The 14,043-nt window shown below is 58.5% G+C and overlaps 1 protein-coding gene across 1 annotated transcript in view; it reads right to left on the reverse strand.

Annotated features, from left to right (window-relative positions):
* The window catches only part of CACNA1I (calcium voltage-gated channel subunit alpha1 I), a 119,292-nt gene that overhangs the window by 21,483 nt on the left and 83,766 nt on the right, over nt 1-14,043 (reverse strand). Inside the window, 13 exon segments of the mRNA XM_030914993.1 lie at nt 120-245; nt 509-635; nt 1,207-1,391; nt 1,957-2,025; nt 2,304-2,427; nt 3,273-3,373; nt 3,714-4,184; nt 4,835-5,037; nt 5,711-5,804; nt 6,296-6,451; nt 6,598-6,715; nt 7,032-7,217; nt 7,844-7,995. Of these exon segments, the coding sequence (XP_030770853.1) occupies nt 120-245; nt 509-635; nt 1,207-1,391; nt 1,957-2,025; nt 2,304-2,427; nt 3,273-3,373; nt 3,714-4,184; nt 4,835-5,037; nt 5,711-5,804; nt 6,296-6,451; nt 6,598-6,715; nt 7,032-7,217; nt 7,844-7,995 (2,112 nt within the window).

Raw genomic sequence — 14,043 nt, forward strand, 5'->3', positions numbered from 1 at the left:
AGAGGAGAAGTCAGTGTCAGTCCTGGCAGTACAAGACTGAAGCCAGGTCTGTGATTCCCAGAGCCACTGGCATCCAAGAGAGGGGAGGGTCTGATCAGGGCTAGGAGGGCAGTGCTCACCTGGCCCAGGTTGTCGAAGTTGTATTTGTGATGGACCCAGCGGTAGTTGGCGGCCATGCAGTCCGAGCGGTTGGTGATGTTACGGGTGTCCACGCCCAGACAGTGGTAGAACTTGCCCTTGAAGAGCTGGGGAAAGGGGGCAAAGTTGGTGCTCTCACGAGTGAGGGTTGCAAATCAGAGAGGAACTCGCCTCTTGATTGCATTTACTCAGCCTGTCTTGTGCTCAGTCATCTGGGCCCATGTCTGTCTCCCGTCTCCCTCCCTGGAGGAGGAGCCCACAGCAGGCAAGGCGCATGAGGTTGGAATGTGGAGTCTCTCCCCTGGCTGGCTGAGACTTCCTCTTCCCCAGTCACAGAGCCCAGTCCCTGCCCAGCCTGGGCACCCCTCACCTGAACTCCTAGGATGCCAAAGATGATGAAGAAGGCACAGCAGATGAGCACGATGTTGCCGATGGGCTTGAGGGAGGAGATGAGTGTCTCCACCACCAGCTTCAGGCCCGGCGCCCGGCTGATGACACTGAGGGCAGGGAGAGGCCAGGCACACATAATCCCTTGACCAGGAGGCAGCCACTACTCAGCCCAGAGTCACCAGGGCTGAGCATCTCAGGGCATGAGCCCCCAGGGCTCACCAGGGCTGAACATCCTGGGGCATGAGGACAGTCGCCAGGAATGCAGAGAAAACAGCCAGGCAACCCAGACACTGGCAGAGCAGGAGGCAAGCTGCACCCAGGCCTCAGATCTACAGCAGCAGCAGGGCACCTGCCCTCACCCCTCACTGTGCCCAGCTCCTCAGGGTCCACACCACACCCTGGTCTAGGGACTGATGCCCAGAGATGGCAATGAGCCACTCGGACACCCAGAGTGGGCAGCAATACTGGGGTCCAGCTTCGGCCCTGCTCTTCCAGCATGCCCCACCTCCAGGGTCTGCAGTCCCCTCCCCCGGGAACAGCTCAGGGTGCTTGGCACTCACTATTGGAGGACCAAGTGGGCAGGAGGGGAGGGCAGAGTGAGGGCCCAATTCGACCAACCCGTGGCTTCTCTGCACAGTGTATGACACCTTCCCCCATCCGCCAGGGAGCGTTCCTCACCGCAGGGGACGTAGGGTGCGGAGGAGCCGCAAGACTCGGAGGACTCCCAGGATTTTGGCTCCCCCGGCCGAGGCCAGCGACACCACGATGTCGATGATGGACACGAAGACAAGAAAGCCGTCTAGCACGTTCCAGCTGCTGCGCAGGTACGCCTGCTCGCCGAAGTACAGGCCCAGCGAGACCACCTGGGACAGGGGTGGGGCTGGGGTCAGGCCGCCCAGGGAGGAGCGGGTAGGTGGGCGGGGCCAGCCGGGCTCTGCGCGAGGGGACTGGGCGAGGCCATGTCGGCTTGGGGCGGGGTGGGAGTGGGCGGGGTCCTGCAAGTGGCGGGTCTGGAGGGAAGGAGAGGGTTCAGGCCGCTCTCTGAGGGTGGGTGACGGGCGGGGACGGAGCAGGGGCAGGGCCCAGCAGGCCGCCCCGTTAGGTTCCCGGTGCCTCTGGCAAATCCAATTCAAAACTGCCAGCCCTGGGAAGCGCCCCAGACGGGATGTTTCCCCTGCGCCCCACACCTCCAGCAGGTGCCTCCATCACACTCAGTGTTCCCTGTACCCGTCTGTCTGGCGGGGTTGTGACTCCTGTGAATGGGGACAAGGCTGACCCCTTCTGGGTTGCGGAAGACCAGCCCAGGGGCTGGTACCCAGAGGGGTGGGCTATGGGGCTACGAGTGGAATGAGGCCGATGGCAGGCGAGTGACAAGCTGAGGCAGGGGCTGACCCAGGGTCAGGGGCCCCGAGTGAAGCTGGGAGCTACCTTCAGTGTCATCTCGCCCACGAAGATGGCCGTAAAGATGTAGTTGGACACGGTGAGAAAGATGCGTTCCTGAAAGCATCGGGAGATACCATGGGCCCAGGGGCTCCCAGAGCTGCCTGGTCACTGGCCAGCATCTGCTTTGGCCAAGGTGCATAGACGAGAGCCTGCCACTTCTCAGTTCACAGAGGCTTTCCCCGCTCCAAAGGCAAACTCCCTGTCCCACCTCCCCCATGGGCAAACTCCCTGTCCTGCCTCCCCCATGGTGGGAGGTCTCCCTGCCCCCCTCAGCCCTGGCAAGCTGTCCCTTGGCCTGGTCCCTGCCCTGCCCAAAGGCTACAGCCACTCACAGTGCTGCCAGCCTCAATTTGAGGCCGCTCCAGGGCGATGGTGATGCAGTTGAGAAAGATGAAGGCCAGGACGACGTAGTCGAAGAGCTTGTGGGCAATAATGGTCTGACACAGGACCCGGAACCTGGGCAGGGTGGGTGGGGGCCACCTGAGCATCAGCTGCCTCCCACCCTGGCCAGAAGGAAGGCAGAGGGCCCAGGCAGAAGTGCAGACCAGGCTGGCCTCAAGGAAGCAACCCCTATCCTCTCTTTTGGCCACATGGCAGGTGCTGACTCTACACCTGCTCAGGGCACCCACCTGGCGCCACCTCCTCTGACCACACACCCACACCATGAGGTCACCCACCTTGCCCTGGCACTCAAGGCTTACTCAGCCCAGATCCCTGAGCCTCTTAGGAGGATACCACGTTGCCTGGTACCCTCTGCTTCTGCCCCAGGCCTTCCCTCAGGCTGCTCCCTGCCCCGCACCAGGCTCCTCCTCTTCACAGCCCCTGATGTGCCTACTGGATTGCCACCTGCCTCCACAGCCCAGCACAAACGCCTCATCCTCCAGGAAACCTTCTGATGTCCCCTGAGATGCAAGCCATACAGGCTACTTGAGGATGGTTCAACCTGGCGCCCAGCACAGGGATGGCCTAGACTAGAGGAGAGCCCAGAAGAGCCTGGCCACCAACATCCATCTTGCCTAAAGTTCTCGCCTAGCCCCAGAGGGACCTCTGCTCCCCAGGGATCTTGGAAGCCAAGGCTATCTCCTCCCTGACCTCCTGCAGCCAATCCCTCTCCCCAAATCCATCTTCACCCAGCAGCCCTCAGGAGGCTACACTCTCCCCTGGAGACCCCCACCTCTGGGCCAGGAGGGTCCGCTGTGGTCTGGGAGAGCACCACCAATGGCCTTGCCTGGCTCGTCAGAGATCCGTCCCTCCCACGTCACCCCTACTCTAACCCTCACCCCAGGCCCGGCCCCGCCCACCTGTTCTCGGGAGAGAAGAGGTAGACAGACCAGTCTTCGCGGACCTCGCACCAGTCGGGCTTATAGACGTCGATCATCTTGCGGACGCGGAAGCACAGGGTCTGGCCAAAGGAGGATGGAGCGCCGGGGGTTAGCGAGGCGCAAGGCTGCCGGTCTCCGCCCATGCGGCCATCCCGCCAACCGGGGTCGCAGGGTCACCTCCGAACTCTCTGCCCCCCGGGGTCAGCCAGGGAGGGCTTCTCTCTCAGGAGCGGGCCCAGCTCAGGGGTGGACAGTTCCGGCCCCGCCCCTCCTGCTTCGCACCTGAAGCCCTAGCCGCTCCGGCCACGCCCCGGCCACGCCCCCCGTGGGCCCGCCCGCTGGGGCCCCGCCTCCTGCGGCCGCACCCCCTTCTTTCCTATCCCGCTGCACCAGGTCCCCTTGGGCCCCGTCCTCACTCACGTAGTCGATCTCCTCCTCATCCTCCCCGCGATCCCGGCGGTCGCCCATCTTGGTGAAGACGTCCTTGGCGATGCTGGGCATCCTGCCATTGCAGTCCTCATGCCCGGGGGCCGGGCCCGCCGCCCTCCAGGTGGCCCGGGGGTGGGCGCCCACAGTGGGCACCAGCTCAGGCAGGTCCACCGAGTCTCTAGTGTCGAGGGACAGTGTCCGGCGGTGGCGGCGGTGGCGGTGTGCCAGATGGGGCCCGTGATGAACGTGGTGGGCGTGCGGGGCGTGCAGGGGTGCGGCCCGTGGCAGCCCCTCGTCCCCGGCAACCTCACAGCCCCGGGCGCCGCCGCCGCGCTCCGTGGAAAGCAGGGACTCATGCTCGGCCGACGGCGGCTTGTGCTTGAGGCTGTTCCAGCTGGAGCGGCGGCTGGCCCAGGCCCCGCTGCGGCCCCACGGCCCGTAGTAGGAGCTCCGGGAGCTGGACTGGGAGGAGTTTCCGCTCGGGTCAGCGCCCCAGGCACACCCACGGGTGGGGCACCAGATGCCCGAAGGCAGCCTGCACCCCCGCTGTAGCTCTAAGAGGGCCACTCACCTGGCCAGCGGGTGATGGAATGAACCCTAAAACTCCTCTCCCTGTCCCACCTCACTCCATCCACATCCATGGGGACATGGGGGAACATCCACCTAGAGGTTATATCCCCTTCTGCCACCTCACTTCCCTTGAGGAAGGTACAGCAAGTTAGGGCCATCTTCCCATTTTACAGGTAAGGAAACTGAGGCTCAGAGAAGGGCAGTAATTTGCTCATTGTCACACAGCTTGGAGGTGGCAGAAGCTGGATTCAAGCTGTAGTCTGCCTGACCCCAAAGCCCAGCTCTTTTTACCCTACACGTTGCTGCTGAGATGAAAACCCAGTTTTCTGCACCAGACCCCACTGGCACTAGGCATTCATTCATTCCTTATTGCCAGGTCCCGCTCTGGCACTGGGCACCCAGGAATGCAACAGATATGGCCCCTGCCTGACTTTGGCTGGGCACCAGAGTCTGAGGCTGGACTGGCAGGTACCTCTCTTCAGGGCCCCTCCACACATACCCCAGCAGGAAGCGCCCATCCAGAGCTCCCCACAAGGACTCACCAGGGAGCGCTGATCATAGCTCATCCTCCCCAGAGACATGACGCTGCTCTTTCGGGAGCCCAGGGCCACCAGCATAGGGTCCGGCTGCAGTGAGAGTCGGGGGGCAGGTCCCGCAGCCCCAGCAGGACCTAGGTGCCCACCCAGCGGGAGACTGGGGTCCAGGTGCCCATTGGGGGTCATGGGGATTGGAAAGAGTTTGGGATCTGGAGGAGTGAGATGGAGACAGAGGGAGGGACAGATGGCAGACAGAAGGACAGAACAAGAGCAAGGGAGCCACGAGACAAACAAACAAGGAAGGAGCAGAAATGGAAAGCTTTTCTGAGGAGGCTTCCTCTACCAGGAAGTCTTCCTGGTTGCACCCCATCACAGTGCCTCCCCTCTGCCCCACCTGTAGGGCTCTCAACTTTATTTAGGTATGTGTGGACCCCTTGCCTTCTGTGCTCAGGACCAGCCTGGCACCTCACTCCCATGCCCACAATGGGAAACAAGGCAGGGACCGTCCGCCCTGGTTACCGAGAAAGACACTGGGCTAGGGTTGGGGGATGCTTGTTCCAGGATGCCTGGTAGTGCCAGGCAAGACCAGAACCTGGGCCTCGACCTAAGGCCCTGAGGCTGTAACCAAGGGGCCCTGGTGTGTGGAGGGATGTGGTAGGCTGTGGCTACCCCTGTGCCTAGAATCCCAGGAGTCCATGGACGTCACTGACCTCTTTTTGAGATTTCACATTTTTTCCAATTATGAACGTAAACAACAAACCATAGAAAAGTAGCAGTCCCTGAGCCTGGGCTTGAGGGGAAGTCAGACGCTGTCCCCTCTGCCCACCTGGATCTGTGGGGAAGGCTCTTGGCCCTCTAGGTGACAAGCGAGGGCCTGTTTACCTCCGCTGCTGTCCAGGCCTTCCTGGAGCTTGTCAAACTCCTCCATGTTGGATGAGCTCTGGTCGTCGTCCGAGTAGGAGCGATTGGCGTCACCCTGGGAGAGCATCCCTCACGTTAAAATGCAGGTCAGCCCAGCTCCTCCCTTTCCAGCTCCCTCCTGAATTTTTCTACGGGTGTTTCCGCCACCATCTTACAGATGGGAAAACTGAGGGTTGGAAAAGGGAAACGAGATGCTAACAAGAACCTAGGCCACAACCCTACATCTGCCTGACTGCAAGTATCCCGAGAGCCTCAGAGAACGGAGGGGGCAGGGCCCAGAGTCCCTAGTCTTGGGGGATTTCGAATCTCAGAGATGGAGAAACCTAGTCCTACATCCCTGGGGGACAGCAGGGATGGCAGATGCAGTTTCCATTTGCATGTTTCCTATGATGAAGAGCTGACCACCTCATCAGCAACCCCCTCCTCTGGGAACAGGTTGCCTGCTAGAAGTTTGAATTGCAGCCCTCCCCCATCCAGGCCACCTCTCCCTTGCCCAGTCTTTTGCAGGCCCTGTGGGGGTGCTTCCTCTGCCAAGACCGCAGTCACCTCCGCCTGGAAGCCCTCCACCAGGATGGCCACCAGCAGGTTGAAGAGCACATAGTTGCCGAAGGTCATGAGGGCGACAAAGTAGAGGGAGGCCCAGGGGGAGGTGGAGGCCATGCCGTTGTAGAGAACGACGTTCCAGTCCTCCTGGGTGAGGATCTGTTGGGGAGACACAGTTAGCCCTAGGGTACCCCTAGTCCAGGGCTAGGCTCTCCAGGGAGGCATGGGGGCTGTCAGTCCCGCCCCTCCAAGGACTACTGTCCCATCGCTTCCCCAGCACATATGGACACACAGCAGCCACTCACCTGGAACACGGTGACGATGGCCCACAGCAGGGAGTCGAAGTTCTTCCTGTCAGGGACCGTGTCTCCAGTGTCTGTGCGGAGGCTGAACTTGCAGCCAAAAATGTGCATCCCAAGGATGCTGGGGAAAGGATGGATGAGGCTCATCAGACTGACATGCAGCAAACTGCCCACCCACCTTGTTTCATTCCCAGTCAACTCAGTAAAATGCGGGGCAGGGGGAGGTGGGGCAGCATGGGTCCCATTTTACAGAGGTGAACACTGAGGCTCAGGGGGTCATGCTTGCTGAAAGCCACAGGGGACTGAGGGACAGTGTCAGCATTCACACCCAGGTCCAGGTGGCTTTGTCCAGAGAAGCACAGCGGACCACATCCCCCAGGTTCCCACCCACAGCCCTAGCAGGCCCTGAGGTATGGCCCCCAGCAGGGCAGGCTCACCTGAAGATGAAGATGAAAAGCATGAGCAGCATGCAGAAGGTGGCCACGTTATCCATGGTCTTCATGAGCACCACGAGCTGGCGCCGCAGGGCAGGCATGAAGCGCACCAGCTTCAGCACGCGCAGCAGCCGGAAGGTCCGCAGCACCGACAGCCCACCGTCCGCCTGCCCCACTATCTCCCAGATGCTGTGGCCCCACAGGGCAGGCCCAGGGTGCAGGTAGGAGGGAGCAGTAGGAGGCCGGGGGGAGAGGAAGACAGAGGGAGAAGGGAAAACAGAGTCAGAGCTTCCGTTCATCCATCCATCTGACAAATATGTTGGATGCTGCTCCACACAGCTAATCAGGGGCTCTTCACCTGGAGTCCATGGACCACCACCCCCACAAGAAATCGCTGGCTAGAATCCAGGAGCTCCGTGGATGTCACTGTCCTCTTTATGAGATTTAGTGTGTCTTTTGGTTATGAATGTAAACAGGAAGCCACAGAGAATTAGCAGTACCTATGGCATTGTGGCAATCAAAGTAACTGATGTGTTCATGTCATGTGACAGTCGATGCAGCTGTTTCCCAATATTATTTATGCCCATCCCTTCCTTGGAATGATAGCAGTCACAGACCCACTACTAGATCGTGCTATTTAACTTTGCATAAATATGTTGCTAAATCACAAATGTTTGACTATTTCGATAATTGTTTCAGTGCAACGGGTTTCCACTGCCATCCTATGTCCTTTATATACTGGCTGGGGTCTTCGCATTAAATCCCGCCCCCTCCCCCCCAGCACTCTGCTGCCTGGGGGGAGGGGGGAGGAGTACCTGATGATGACAATGATGCTATCAAAGATGTTGTAGGGGTTACGCAGGTAGTCGAAGAGCCCAAATGCAGCCAGCTTCAGGATCATCTCCAGGGCAAACATGCTGGTGAAGACTACGTTGCAGATCTCCAGGATGTTGGTCAGCTCCTCTGGCTGTGGGGCATTGGGGTGGGGAATGGAGACCCTGTCAGATCAGAGGGCAGCTGTGGATCCCCTCTGGACACCCACCCTGGCTGTGTGGCCTGGCAGGTCGGTGTCCTCACCATAGCTCGGTCTCCCCACTGCTGCGTGTACAAGGCCCTGAGGGCCTCTCAACTCTGCTACCTCAGGGTCCTGAGAGGTCTGCTGAGATGGTGAGAGTTGGGGGACCCTACAGGGCTGACCTTCCACAAATTTGGAAATGAGGCTTGTAGTGCACCACGAGGGAAGTGTTCTGATACCCATTTTACAGATGAGGAAACTGAGGCTTGGAGGCCAGTCTGAGGTCACACGGCTAAGATGCAGAGCAAGACAGGAAAGCAGGACAGGCATCGCCAGAAACTCCCTGTTTGCCCACGACCCTAACCTATTTAGTGAGCACTTACCACATGCCAGGAACTGTTCTATGTATTTTACAGGCATCACTTCACTTAGCCTCTCATAAGAACCCATCTGCAGGCAGGCAAGGATGCGGGTTTACAGGACACCAGTCCCTTGCCTGAGGCCACAGAGCTAACAAGTGGTGGGGCCAGGATTTGAACCCAGGCAGCCTGGCTCCAAGACTCCTGCCCTTCATGCAGAACTTCTCTCTCTCCTTCCCAGCACTGGCCATCTCAGGTCCAAGGGTGGCTGGGGCCATCGTGCCCCATGAAAGGAGGATGGACACAATGTACCTGCTACATGCCAGGCACAGTCCTGCACAGAGCACCTGTGGTGGCTCTCAGCACACCCGACAGCTCTCAGAGGAGGACATTCAGACCCAGGGAGGTAAGAGGACCTGCCCAAAGCGGCTGGTTGGTCAGAGGGAGACTAGCTCCCTGCCGCAGCAGCTGCAGAGCCTCCCTCTGCTCCCAGAGCTGTTTACTCCTGGTTTTTAACTGAGGTCCTGCAAATGGCATTGTTCAAAGAACCCGTGTTTAAAGCAGGCCACCCTAGAGGCCACGGCTGGCGGCAGTGGGGGAAGTTAGAGGGGTCCAGGCTTGGTTTGGACATTAAGTGGCTGTGTGGTCCTGGGAGAGTCGCCTCCCCACTACTCTGGGGTTTAGTTTCCTTAGCCATAAAACTAGGGGGTCGAGTGAATGAACTAATTCATCCACACCTCTCCTCTAAGGCTCCTAGGAGGCCCAGCCCCCTCTCTCCCCGCCACAGCTTCCCCAGGACTGCCACAGTGTCTGGTGTGTGCTCACAGTGGTGCCAGGTCATCCCTGCCCGAATCACAGAGACGGGAAGCACCGTTGTTGAGACCTGATTTGATGCCCAACACAAGTTACCCTCTCCGTTTCACAGATGAAGAGACTGAGGCTGGGGAAACTGGGAGGGGAATGACTTGTTCAGAGCCATCCAGCAAGGACATGGCAGGGCAAGGCAGGGGACTGAACCAAGCTGGACTCCAAACTGCTCTCCCACTACACCACATGGGGACCGCAGCTGCATTCCTTCATTCATTCATTCATCCCTGCATGGCTGCCACAGATTTGAATGGCATGATGTGCTGGGCTCATGCTACCAGGGTGGACAGTGGTGAGGGAGTCAGGGCACTGTCCCTGCCTTTGAGAAGCTCATGTTCTGGAGGCAAAGCCCAGTAAACCAAGTTAACAAACCAAGCTGGTGTACTGATGACAGGAAAGCAGGGGGTGGCTAGGGGAGCGGTGCTAGTGGGGTCAGGAGGCAGCGACATCTCAGCAGAGACCTAAAAGCTAAGAGAGAGCCGGTGCCAGGGAGCAGAGAAGGTTGTGCAGGCAGAGGGCCCAACGGGTTGGGAGGTGGGAGAGCAGAGGACCGAAAGCAGGAGCCCTCTCCATCAGCAATGGGGAGCTGCAAGGACCTGACTCTGACTCCATGTGGGTTAAAAGGAGGATGAAAAAAAATAAATAAATAACCCAAGCACCAGCTTCCAACCTGGTGCCTGGGAAAGCTAGCAAAACTGCCAGCTCCTCTCAAGCCCAGATGAAAGGAGAAGGCCCATTTCCATCTGTAATTACATCTGACTCAAGAAGTCGTCCCAAAAGAGGAGTGGGACCCTGAGAGGGACCCTCGGTGGGGAGGGCTGAGGCCCAGCGGCCCTGGCTGAGCCAGGGTCCAGATGCTGGTCAGAGCCAGCAATTTGCCAGCCCAGTAAGCGATGTCCGCGGAGATAAAAGCTGTAGATGCTGACACTCCGTGATGATGACCAGCTGGCTCTGGCCACACGCGCCACACACGCATTCCCACCGGGGATGCGGGGAGCCACTGCCATCCAAAAGGTCACCCCGCACCTTCTCCTCCCTCACAACAGATGTTTCTCCATTCAGCGCACCTGTTAATCTTTTTCTAATGGACCATCCATCACTCCTGCAAGCATTTCTCTGGGACAGAGACACACAGATGAAAATAGACACAGCAAGTGGGAGCCCGAGGAGGAAGGGAGGTATAGAGGAAGGCGCGGAGATGGACACAGACAGACAGATACAGACAAGGGAGTGAGGGGCAAAGGTGGGGCGTGGAGAGACGGAGACATAGAGAGAGGAAAGCAGGGACACGGACGTGAAGAAGAACCAGGACGATGAAGCAGTGACACCATGGGAATCATAGATACGGCCAGAGACACAAAAAGAGCAGGCAGACAGACAGTCGGACAGACAGACAGATGGCAGAAAGGTTGCTAGAGGTGGCGAAGAGCACCCAGTGAAGGCGGAGGTGCTGAAGGGCTGAAAACACCAGGTTCAGCTAGAGGCAGGAGGTAGGGGGCAGCAGTGGGAGCCTGCAAGTCCCTGCCTGATGCAGATTCAGGTGGCACCAGGCTGCCCAACCACTGCCATTTCTGTAGGGGTAGATAAGGGTGTGCAGAAGTCAGCTGGCCACCGGGAAGCCCTCCAGCCCAGCACCACCCCCATCATAATAATGGCAGCTAGCATTGATTAGGCCCTCCCATGGGCAGGGTGTGCTGAGCATGCCCCATGCATTATCTCCTCTCAACCTCAAGCCCTATATTGTCCCCATTTTACGGACAGCGAGCCTGAGACTCAAAGAGAACTGACTGCCCAGGGTCATGGCCAGGCTGTGTTGAAGTCAGATCTCAAACCTAGGTCTCCTCCCTCTGGCCAAATCCCCACCTCCATGGCCCAGGTGCCTTCACCTGCTCCGCTTTTCTGGTGAGGCCCCGTTCAGTACAGATGTGTCATTTGCTTGCAAGCCTTTTCGGGCTCCCCATTGCCCTAAGGATAAAACCGGCTCCAAGGTCCTCCTGAATGAACAGCCCTCCTGGCCTCCTGCACTGTCTGCCCTGCCCCTTGTACACATCCTTCTCGAGGACTCGGGGTCCTTTGGGGGGATAACTATGTTCCTGGTCCCTCTCCCTCTGTCTCACTGATGAACTCCTAGTCATCCTTCAGGATCTGTCCCCAGTGCCATCACCTCCAGGAAGCCTTCTGTGACTGCTGTCCATGTTGGTGTCTCTCTCCCTTGTGCCCCTATAGCGCTGGAATGTCAGCCACTAAGCCACTCCATCCTTCACTTCCCAGAGTCACCTCAGACCTGGGTTGGCAGTGACTTGACATGTCAGGGGCTCCTGAAGGGAGAATAAAGCCAGCTTTGATCCAGCCACTGATTCAGAGGCCTTGAATGCAGTCCCCTGGGAGCTGGGGCCAGTAACTATAGCCTGGCCTAGGGTCAGCCCTACCAAGGAGGCTCCCCGCACCCTGCCCAGCTGCCCATGCTCCCCAACCCTCTGTTTTTTGTTCTTCACTCGGTGGTTAGCCTCCAGCTCCAGGACATGATGAGGCTGCAGGGCAGCCCTGCCCAGCTCAGGAGGAGTCAGGGCCTGCACAGGTGTGTGCAGGAGAGAGAGAAGCTGAGATAGACGCTGCTCCTAGGAGCAATGCCTTCCTCCAGTTCAACTGTCCACAGCTGACCTCAACCTCTGGGAGCCTGGCTCTGTCGCTGCTCACCCTGGCACCTTGGGCAAGCCATCTACCTCACTGAGCCTCAGTTTCCCCATCTGTTTGGTGGGGATAAGATGCTCCCCCAGTCTGCCCCACAAGGCTGCTGGAGGATCACACCAGGAAGAACAGTGATGCAATGACAGTGGTGACGATGAAGGAATCAGGCCTCCCTGGAGAAGCCTGGCCACCCCAGCTGACCTGTCCCACCTGCCCGTCACACAGCCTGGGCTACCCAGAGGGTGGGAATTTCAGCCCCATTTTACCACTTCAAGAGTCACACACAGGCCCTTGCCTGGCTGACCCCTACCTCACCCATCCCCTCCTTCTAGGCCAGGCCCTGCAAGAAACAGCATCTGCTGCCATGAGGAACCTGGATGAGCAAGCTGTTCTCTGGGTAATGCCCCCATGATTCCAGCAGCAGTGGCCACGCTAAAGGCTTGAGTGCCTGCAATCTAACCTGTCATTCGAGCACCCTGTGACCAGGCCCAGGGTCACTCTGCTCCACTTCACAGATGTCACACCCTCGCCTCCTGCCCCTCAGTGTCACAGAGCTCCCTGCCAGCCAGAATGGGGTATAGCACAAGGCCTCCCATGCTGCCTCCCCTGCAGGAGAAGGGCTGAGGGAGTTCACCCACCCTCTCCTTCTCTCCCTGCACCCCCCTTGGAAGCCCTGGGCCACCTCTCTCTGAGAGCACCACCTCAGACAGTGCTGCTCAGAATAAACATGGGGGCGGATCATTTCCCGCGGAGCAGTGTCTGGGAGCCAAGGGAGTCGAGCAAAAATACCAGCGGGCCCACAGTCAAGCCCTGCACAGAGCCCGGGCAACCATGGCTGCCACTGGAGCTGCTTTATAAAGGACATTTCAGAGACTCATCCTCCTCCTCAATCTTATTTTAATTAATTTTTTGAGACTCCAGACAGAGGATGGTAAACGCACCCAGGGGTGGTGGTGTGAGGCTCAGCCAAGACTCTGAAGCAGTGACTCATCAATGAGCACCTACTAAGTACCAGGTTCTCAATGCAGTCGACCCTCTTAGCCACCGTGTGGGGGATCCTTGCACCCACAATGCAGTCAACCCTCTTAGCCACTGTGTGGGGGGATCCGTGCACCCATTTACAGATGGGAGGTGCCAGGTGAGGAAGCCAAGTGACACACTCCAGGCCACCCTGCCAGTCAACAGCAGAACCAGGATTGGTTTGTTTGGCTGATCTGGAATTTTTGTTTGTTTTGATATAGGGTCTTGCTCTGTTGTCCAGGCTGGAATACAGTGGCACAACCACCAATCACTGCAGCCTCAAATTCCTGGATTCAAGCAAACCTCCCACCACCTCAGCCTCCCAAGTAGATGGGACTACAGACATGCACCACCACACTTGGTTAATTTTTTTATTTTTCGTAGAAACGGGGTCCCACTCTGTTGCCCAAGCTGGTCTTGAACTCCTGGGCTCAAGTGATTCTCTTGCCACGGCCTCCCAAAGTGCTGGGATTACAGGCATGAGCCACAAAGCCCAGCCAGAACCGGGACTGAAACCCAAACGTTATATGATCTATTTGCCTCTCTGAGCAGCGGCCTTCCAAGGGTACGAGAGGGGCAAGGTAATAATCCCTGCCTTGAGGGTGGCTGGACTCACTGGCACCATGCCAGCACAGGGCCTGGCCTGCAGTACATGCTCAGTAAATAGTGGTCTGTCCCTATAAGGGAAAGACATCTGCTTAGTAGATGAGGAAATCAGGTCTTCCCTGTGACCAGACAGGAGACGCACAGTGGGAACAGCCTTTTTCATCTCTCGCCTGGTCAGGGAGCCAAGTGAAGCCTACCGCTCCCAGAAGAGGCTCAACCTGGCTGGGTGCAGTGGCTCATGCCTGTAATCCCAGCACTTTCGGAGGTTGAGGGAGGCAGATCACCTGAGGTCAGGAGTTCAAGACCAGCCTGGCCAACATGGCAAAACCCTGTCTCTACTAAAAATTAGCTGGGAGGGGTGGCACATGCCTGGAGAATTGCTTGAACCCAGGAGGCGGAGGTTGCTGTGAACCCAGATCACACCACTGCACTCCAGCCTAGACGACACAGTGAGACTCCA

The sequence above is a fragment of the Rhinopithecus roxellana genome, chromosome 13, assembly GCF_007565055.1.
Source record: "Rhinopithecus roxellana isolate Shanxi Qingling chromosome 13, ASM756505v1, whole genome shotgun sequence".
NCBI lineage: Eukaryota > Metazoa > Chordata > Mammalia > Primates > Cercopithecidae > Rhinopithecus > Rhinopithecus roxellana.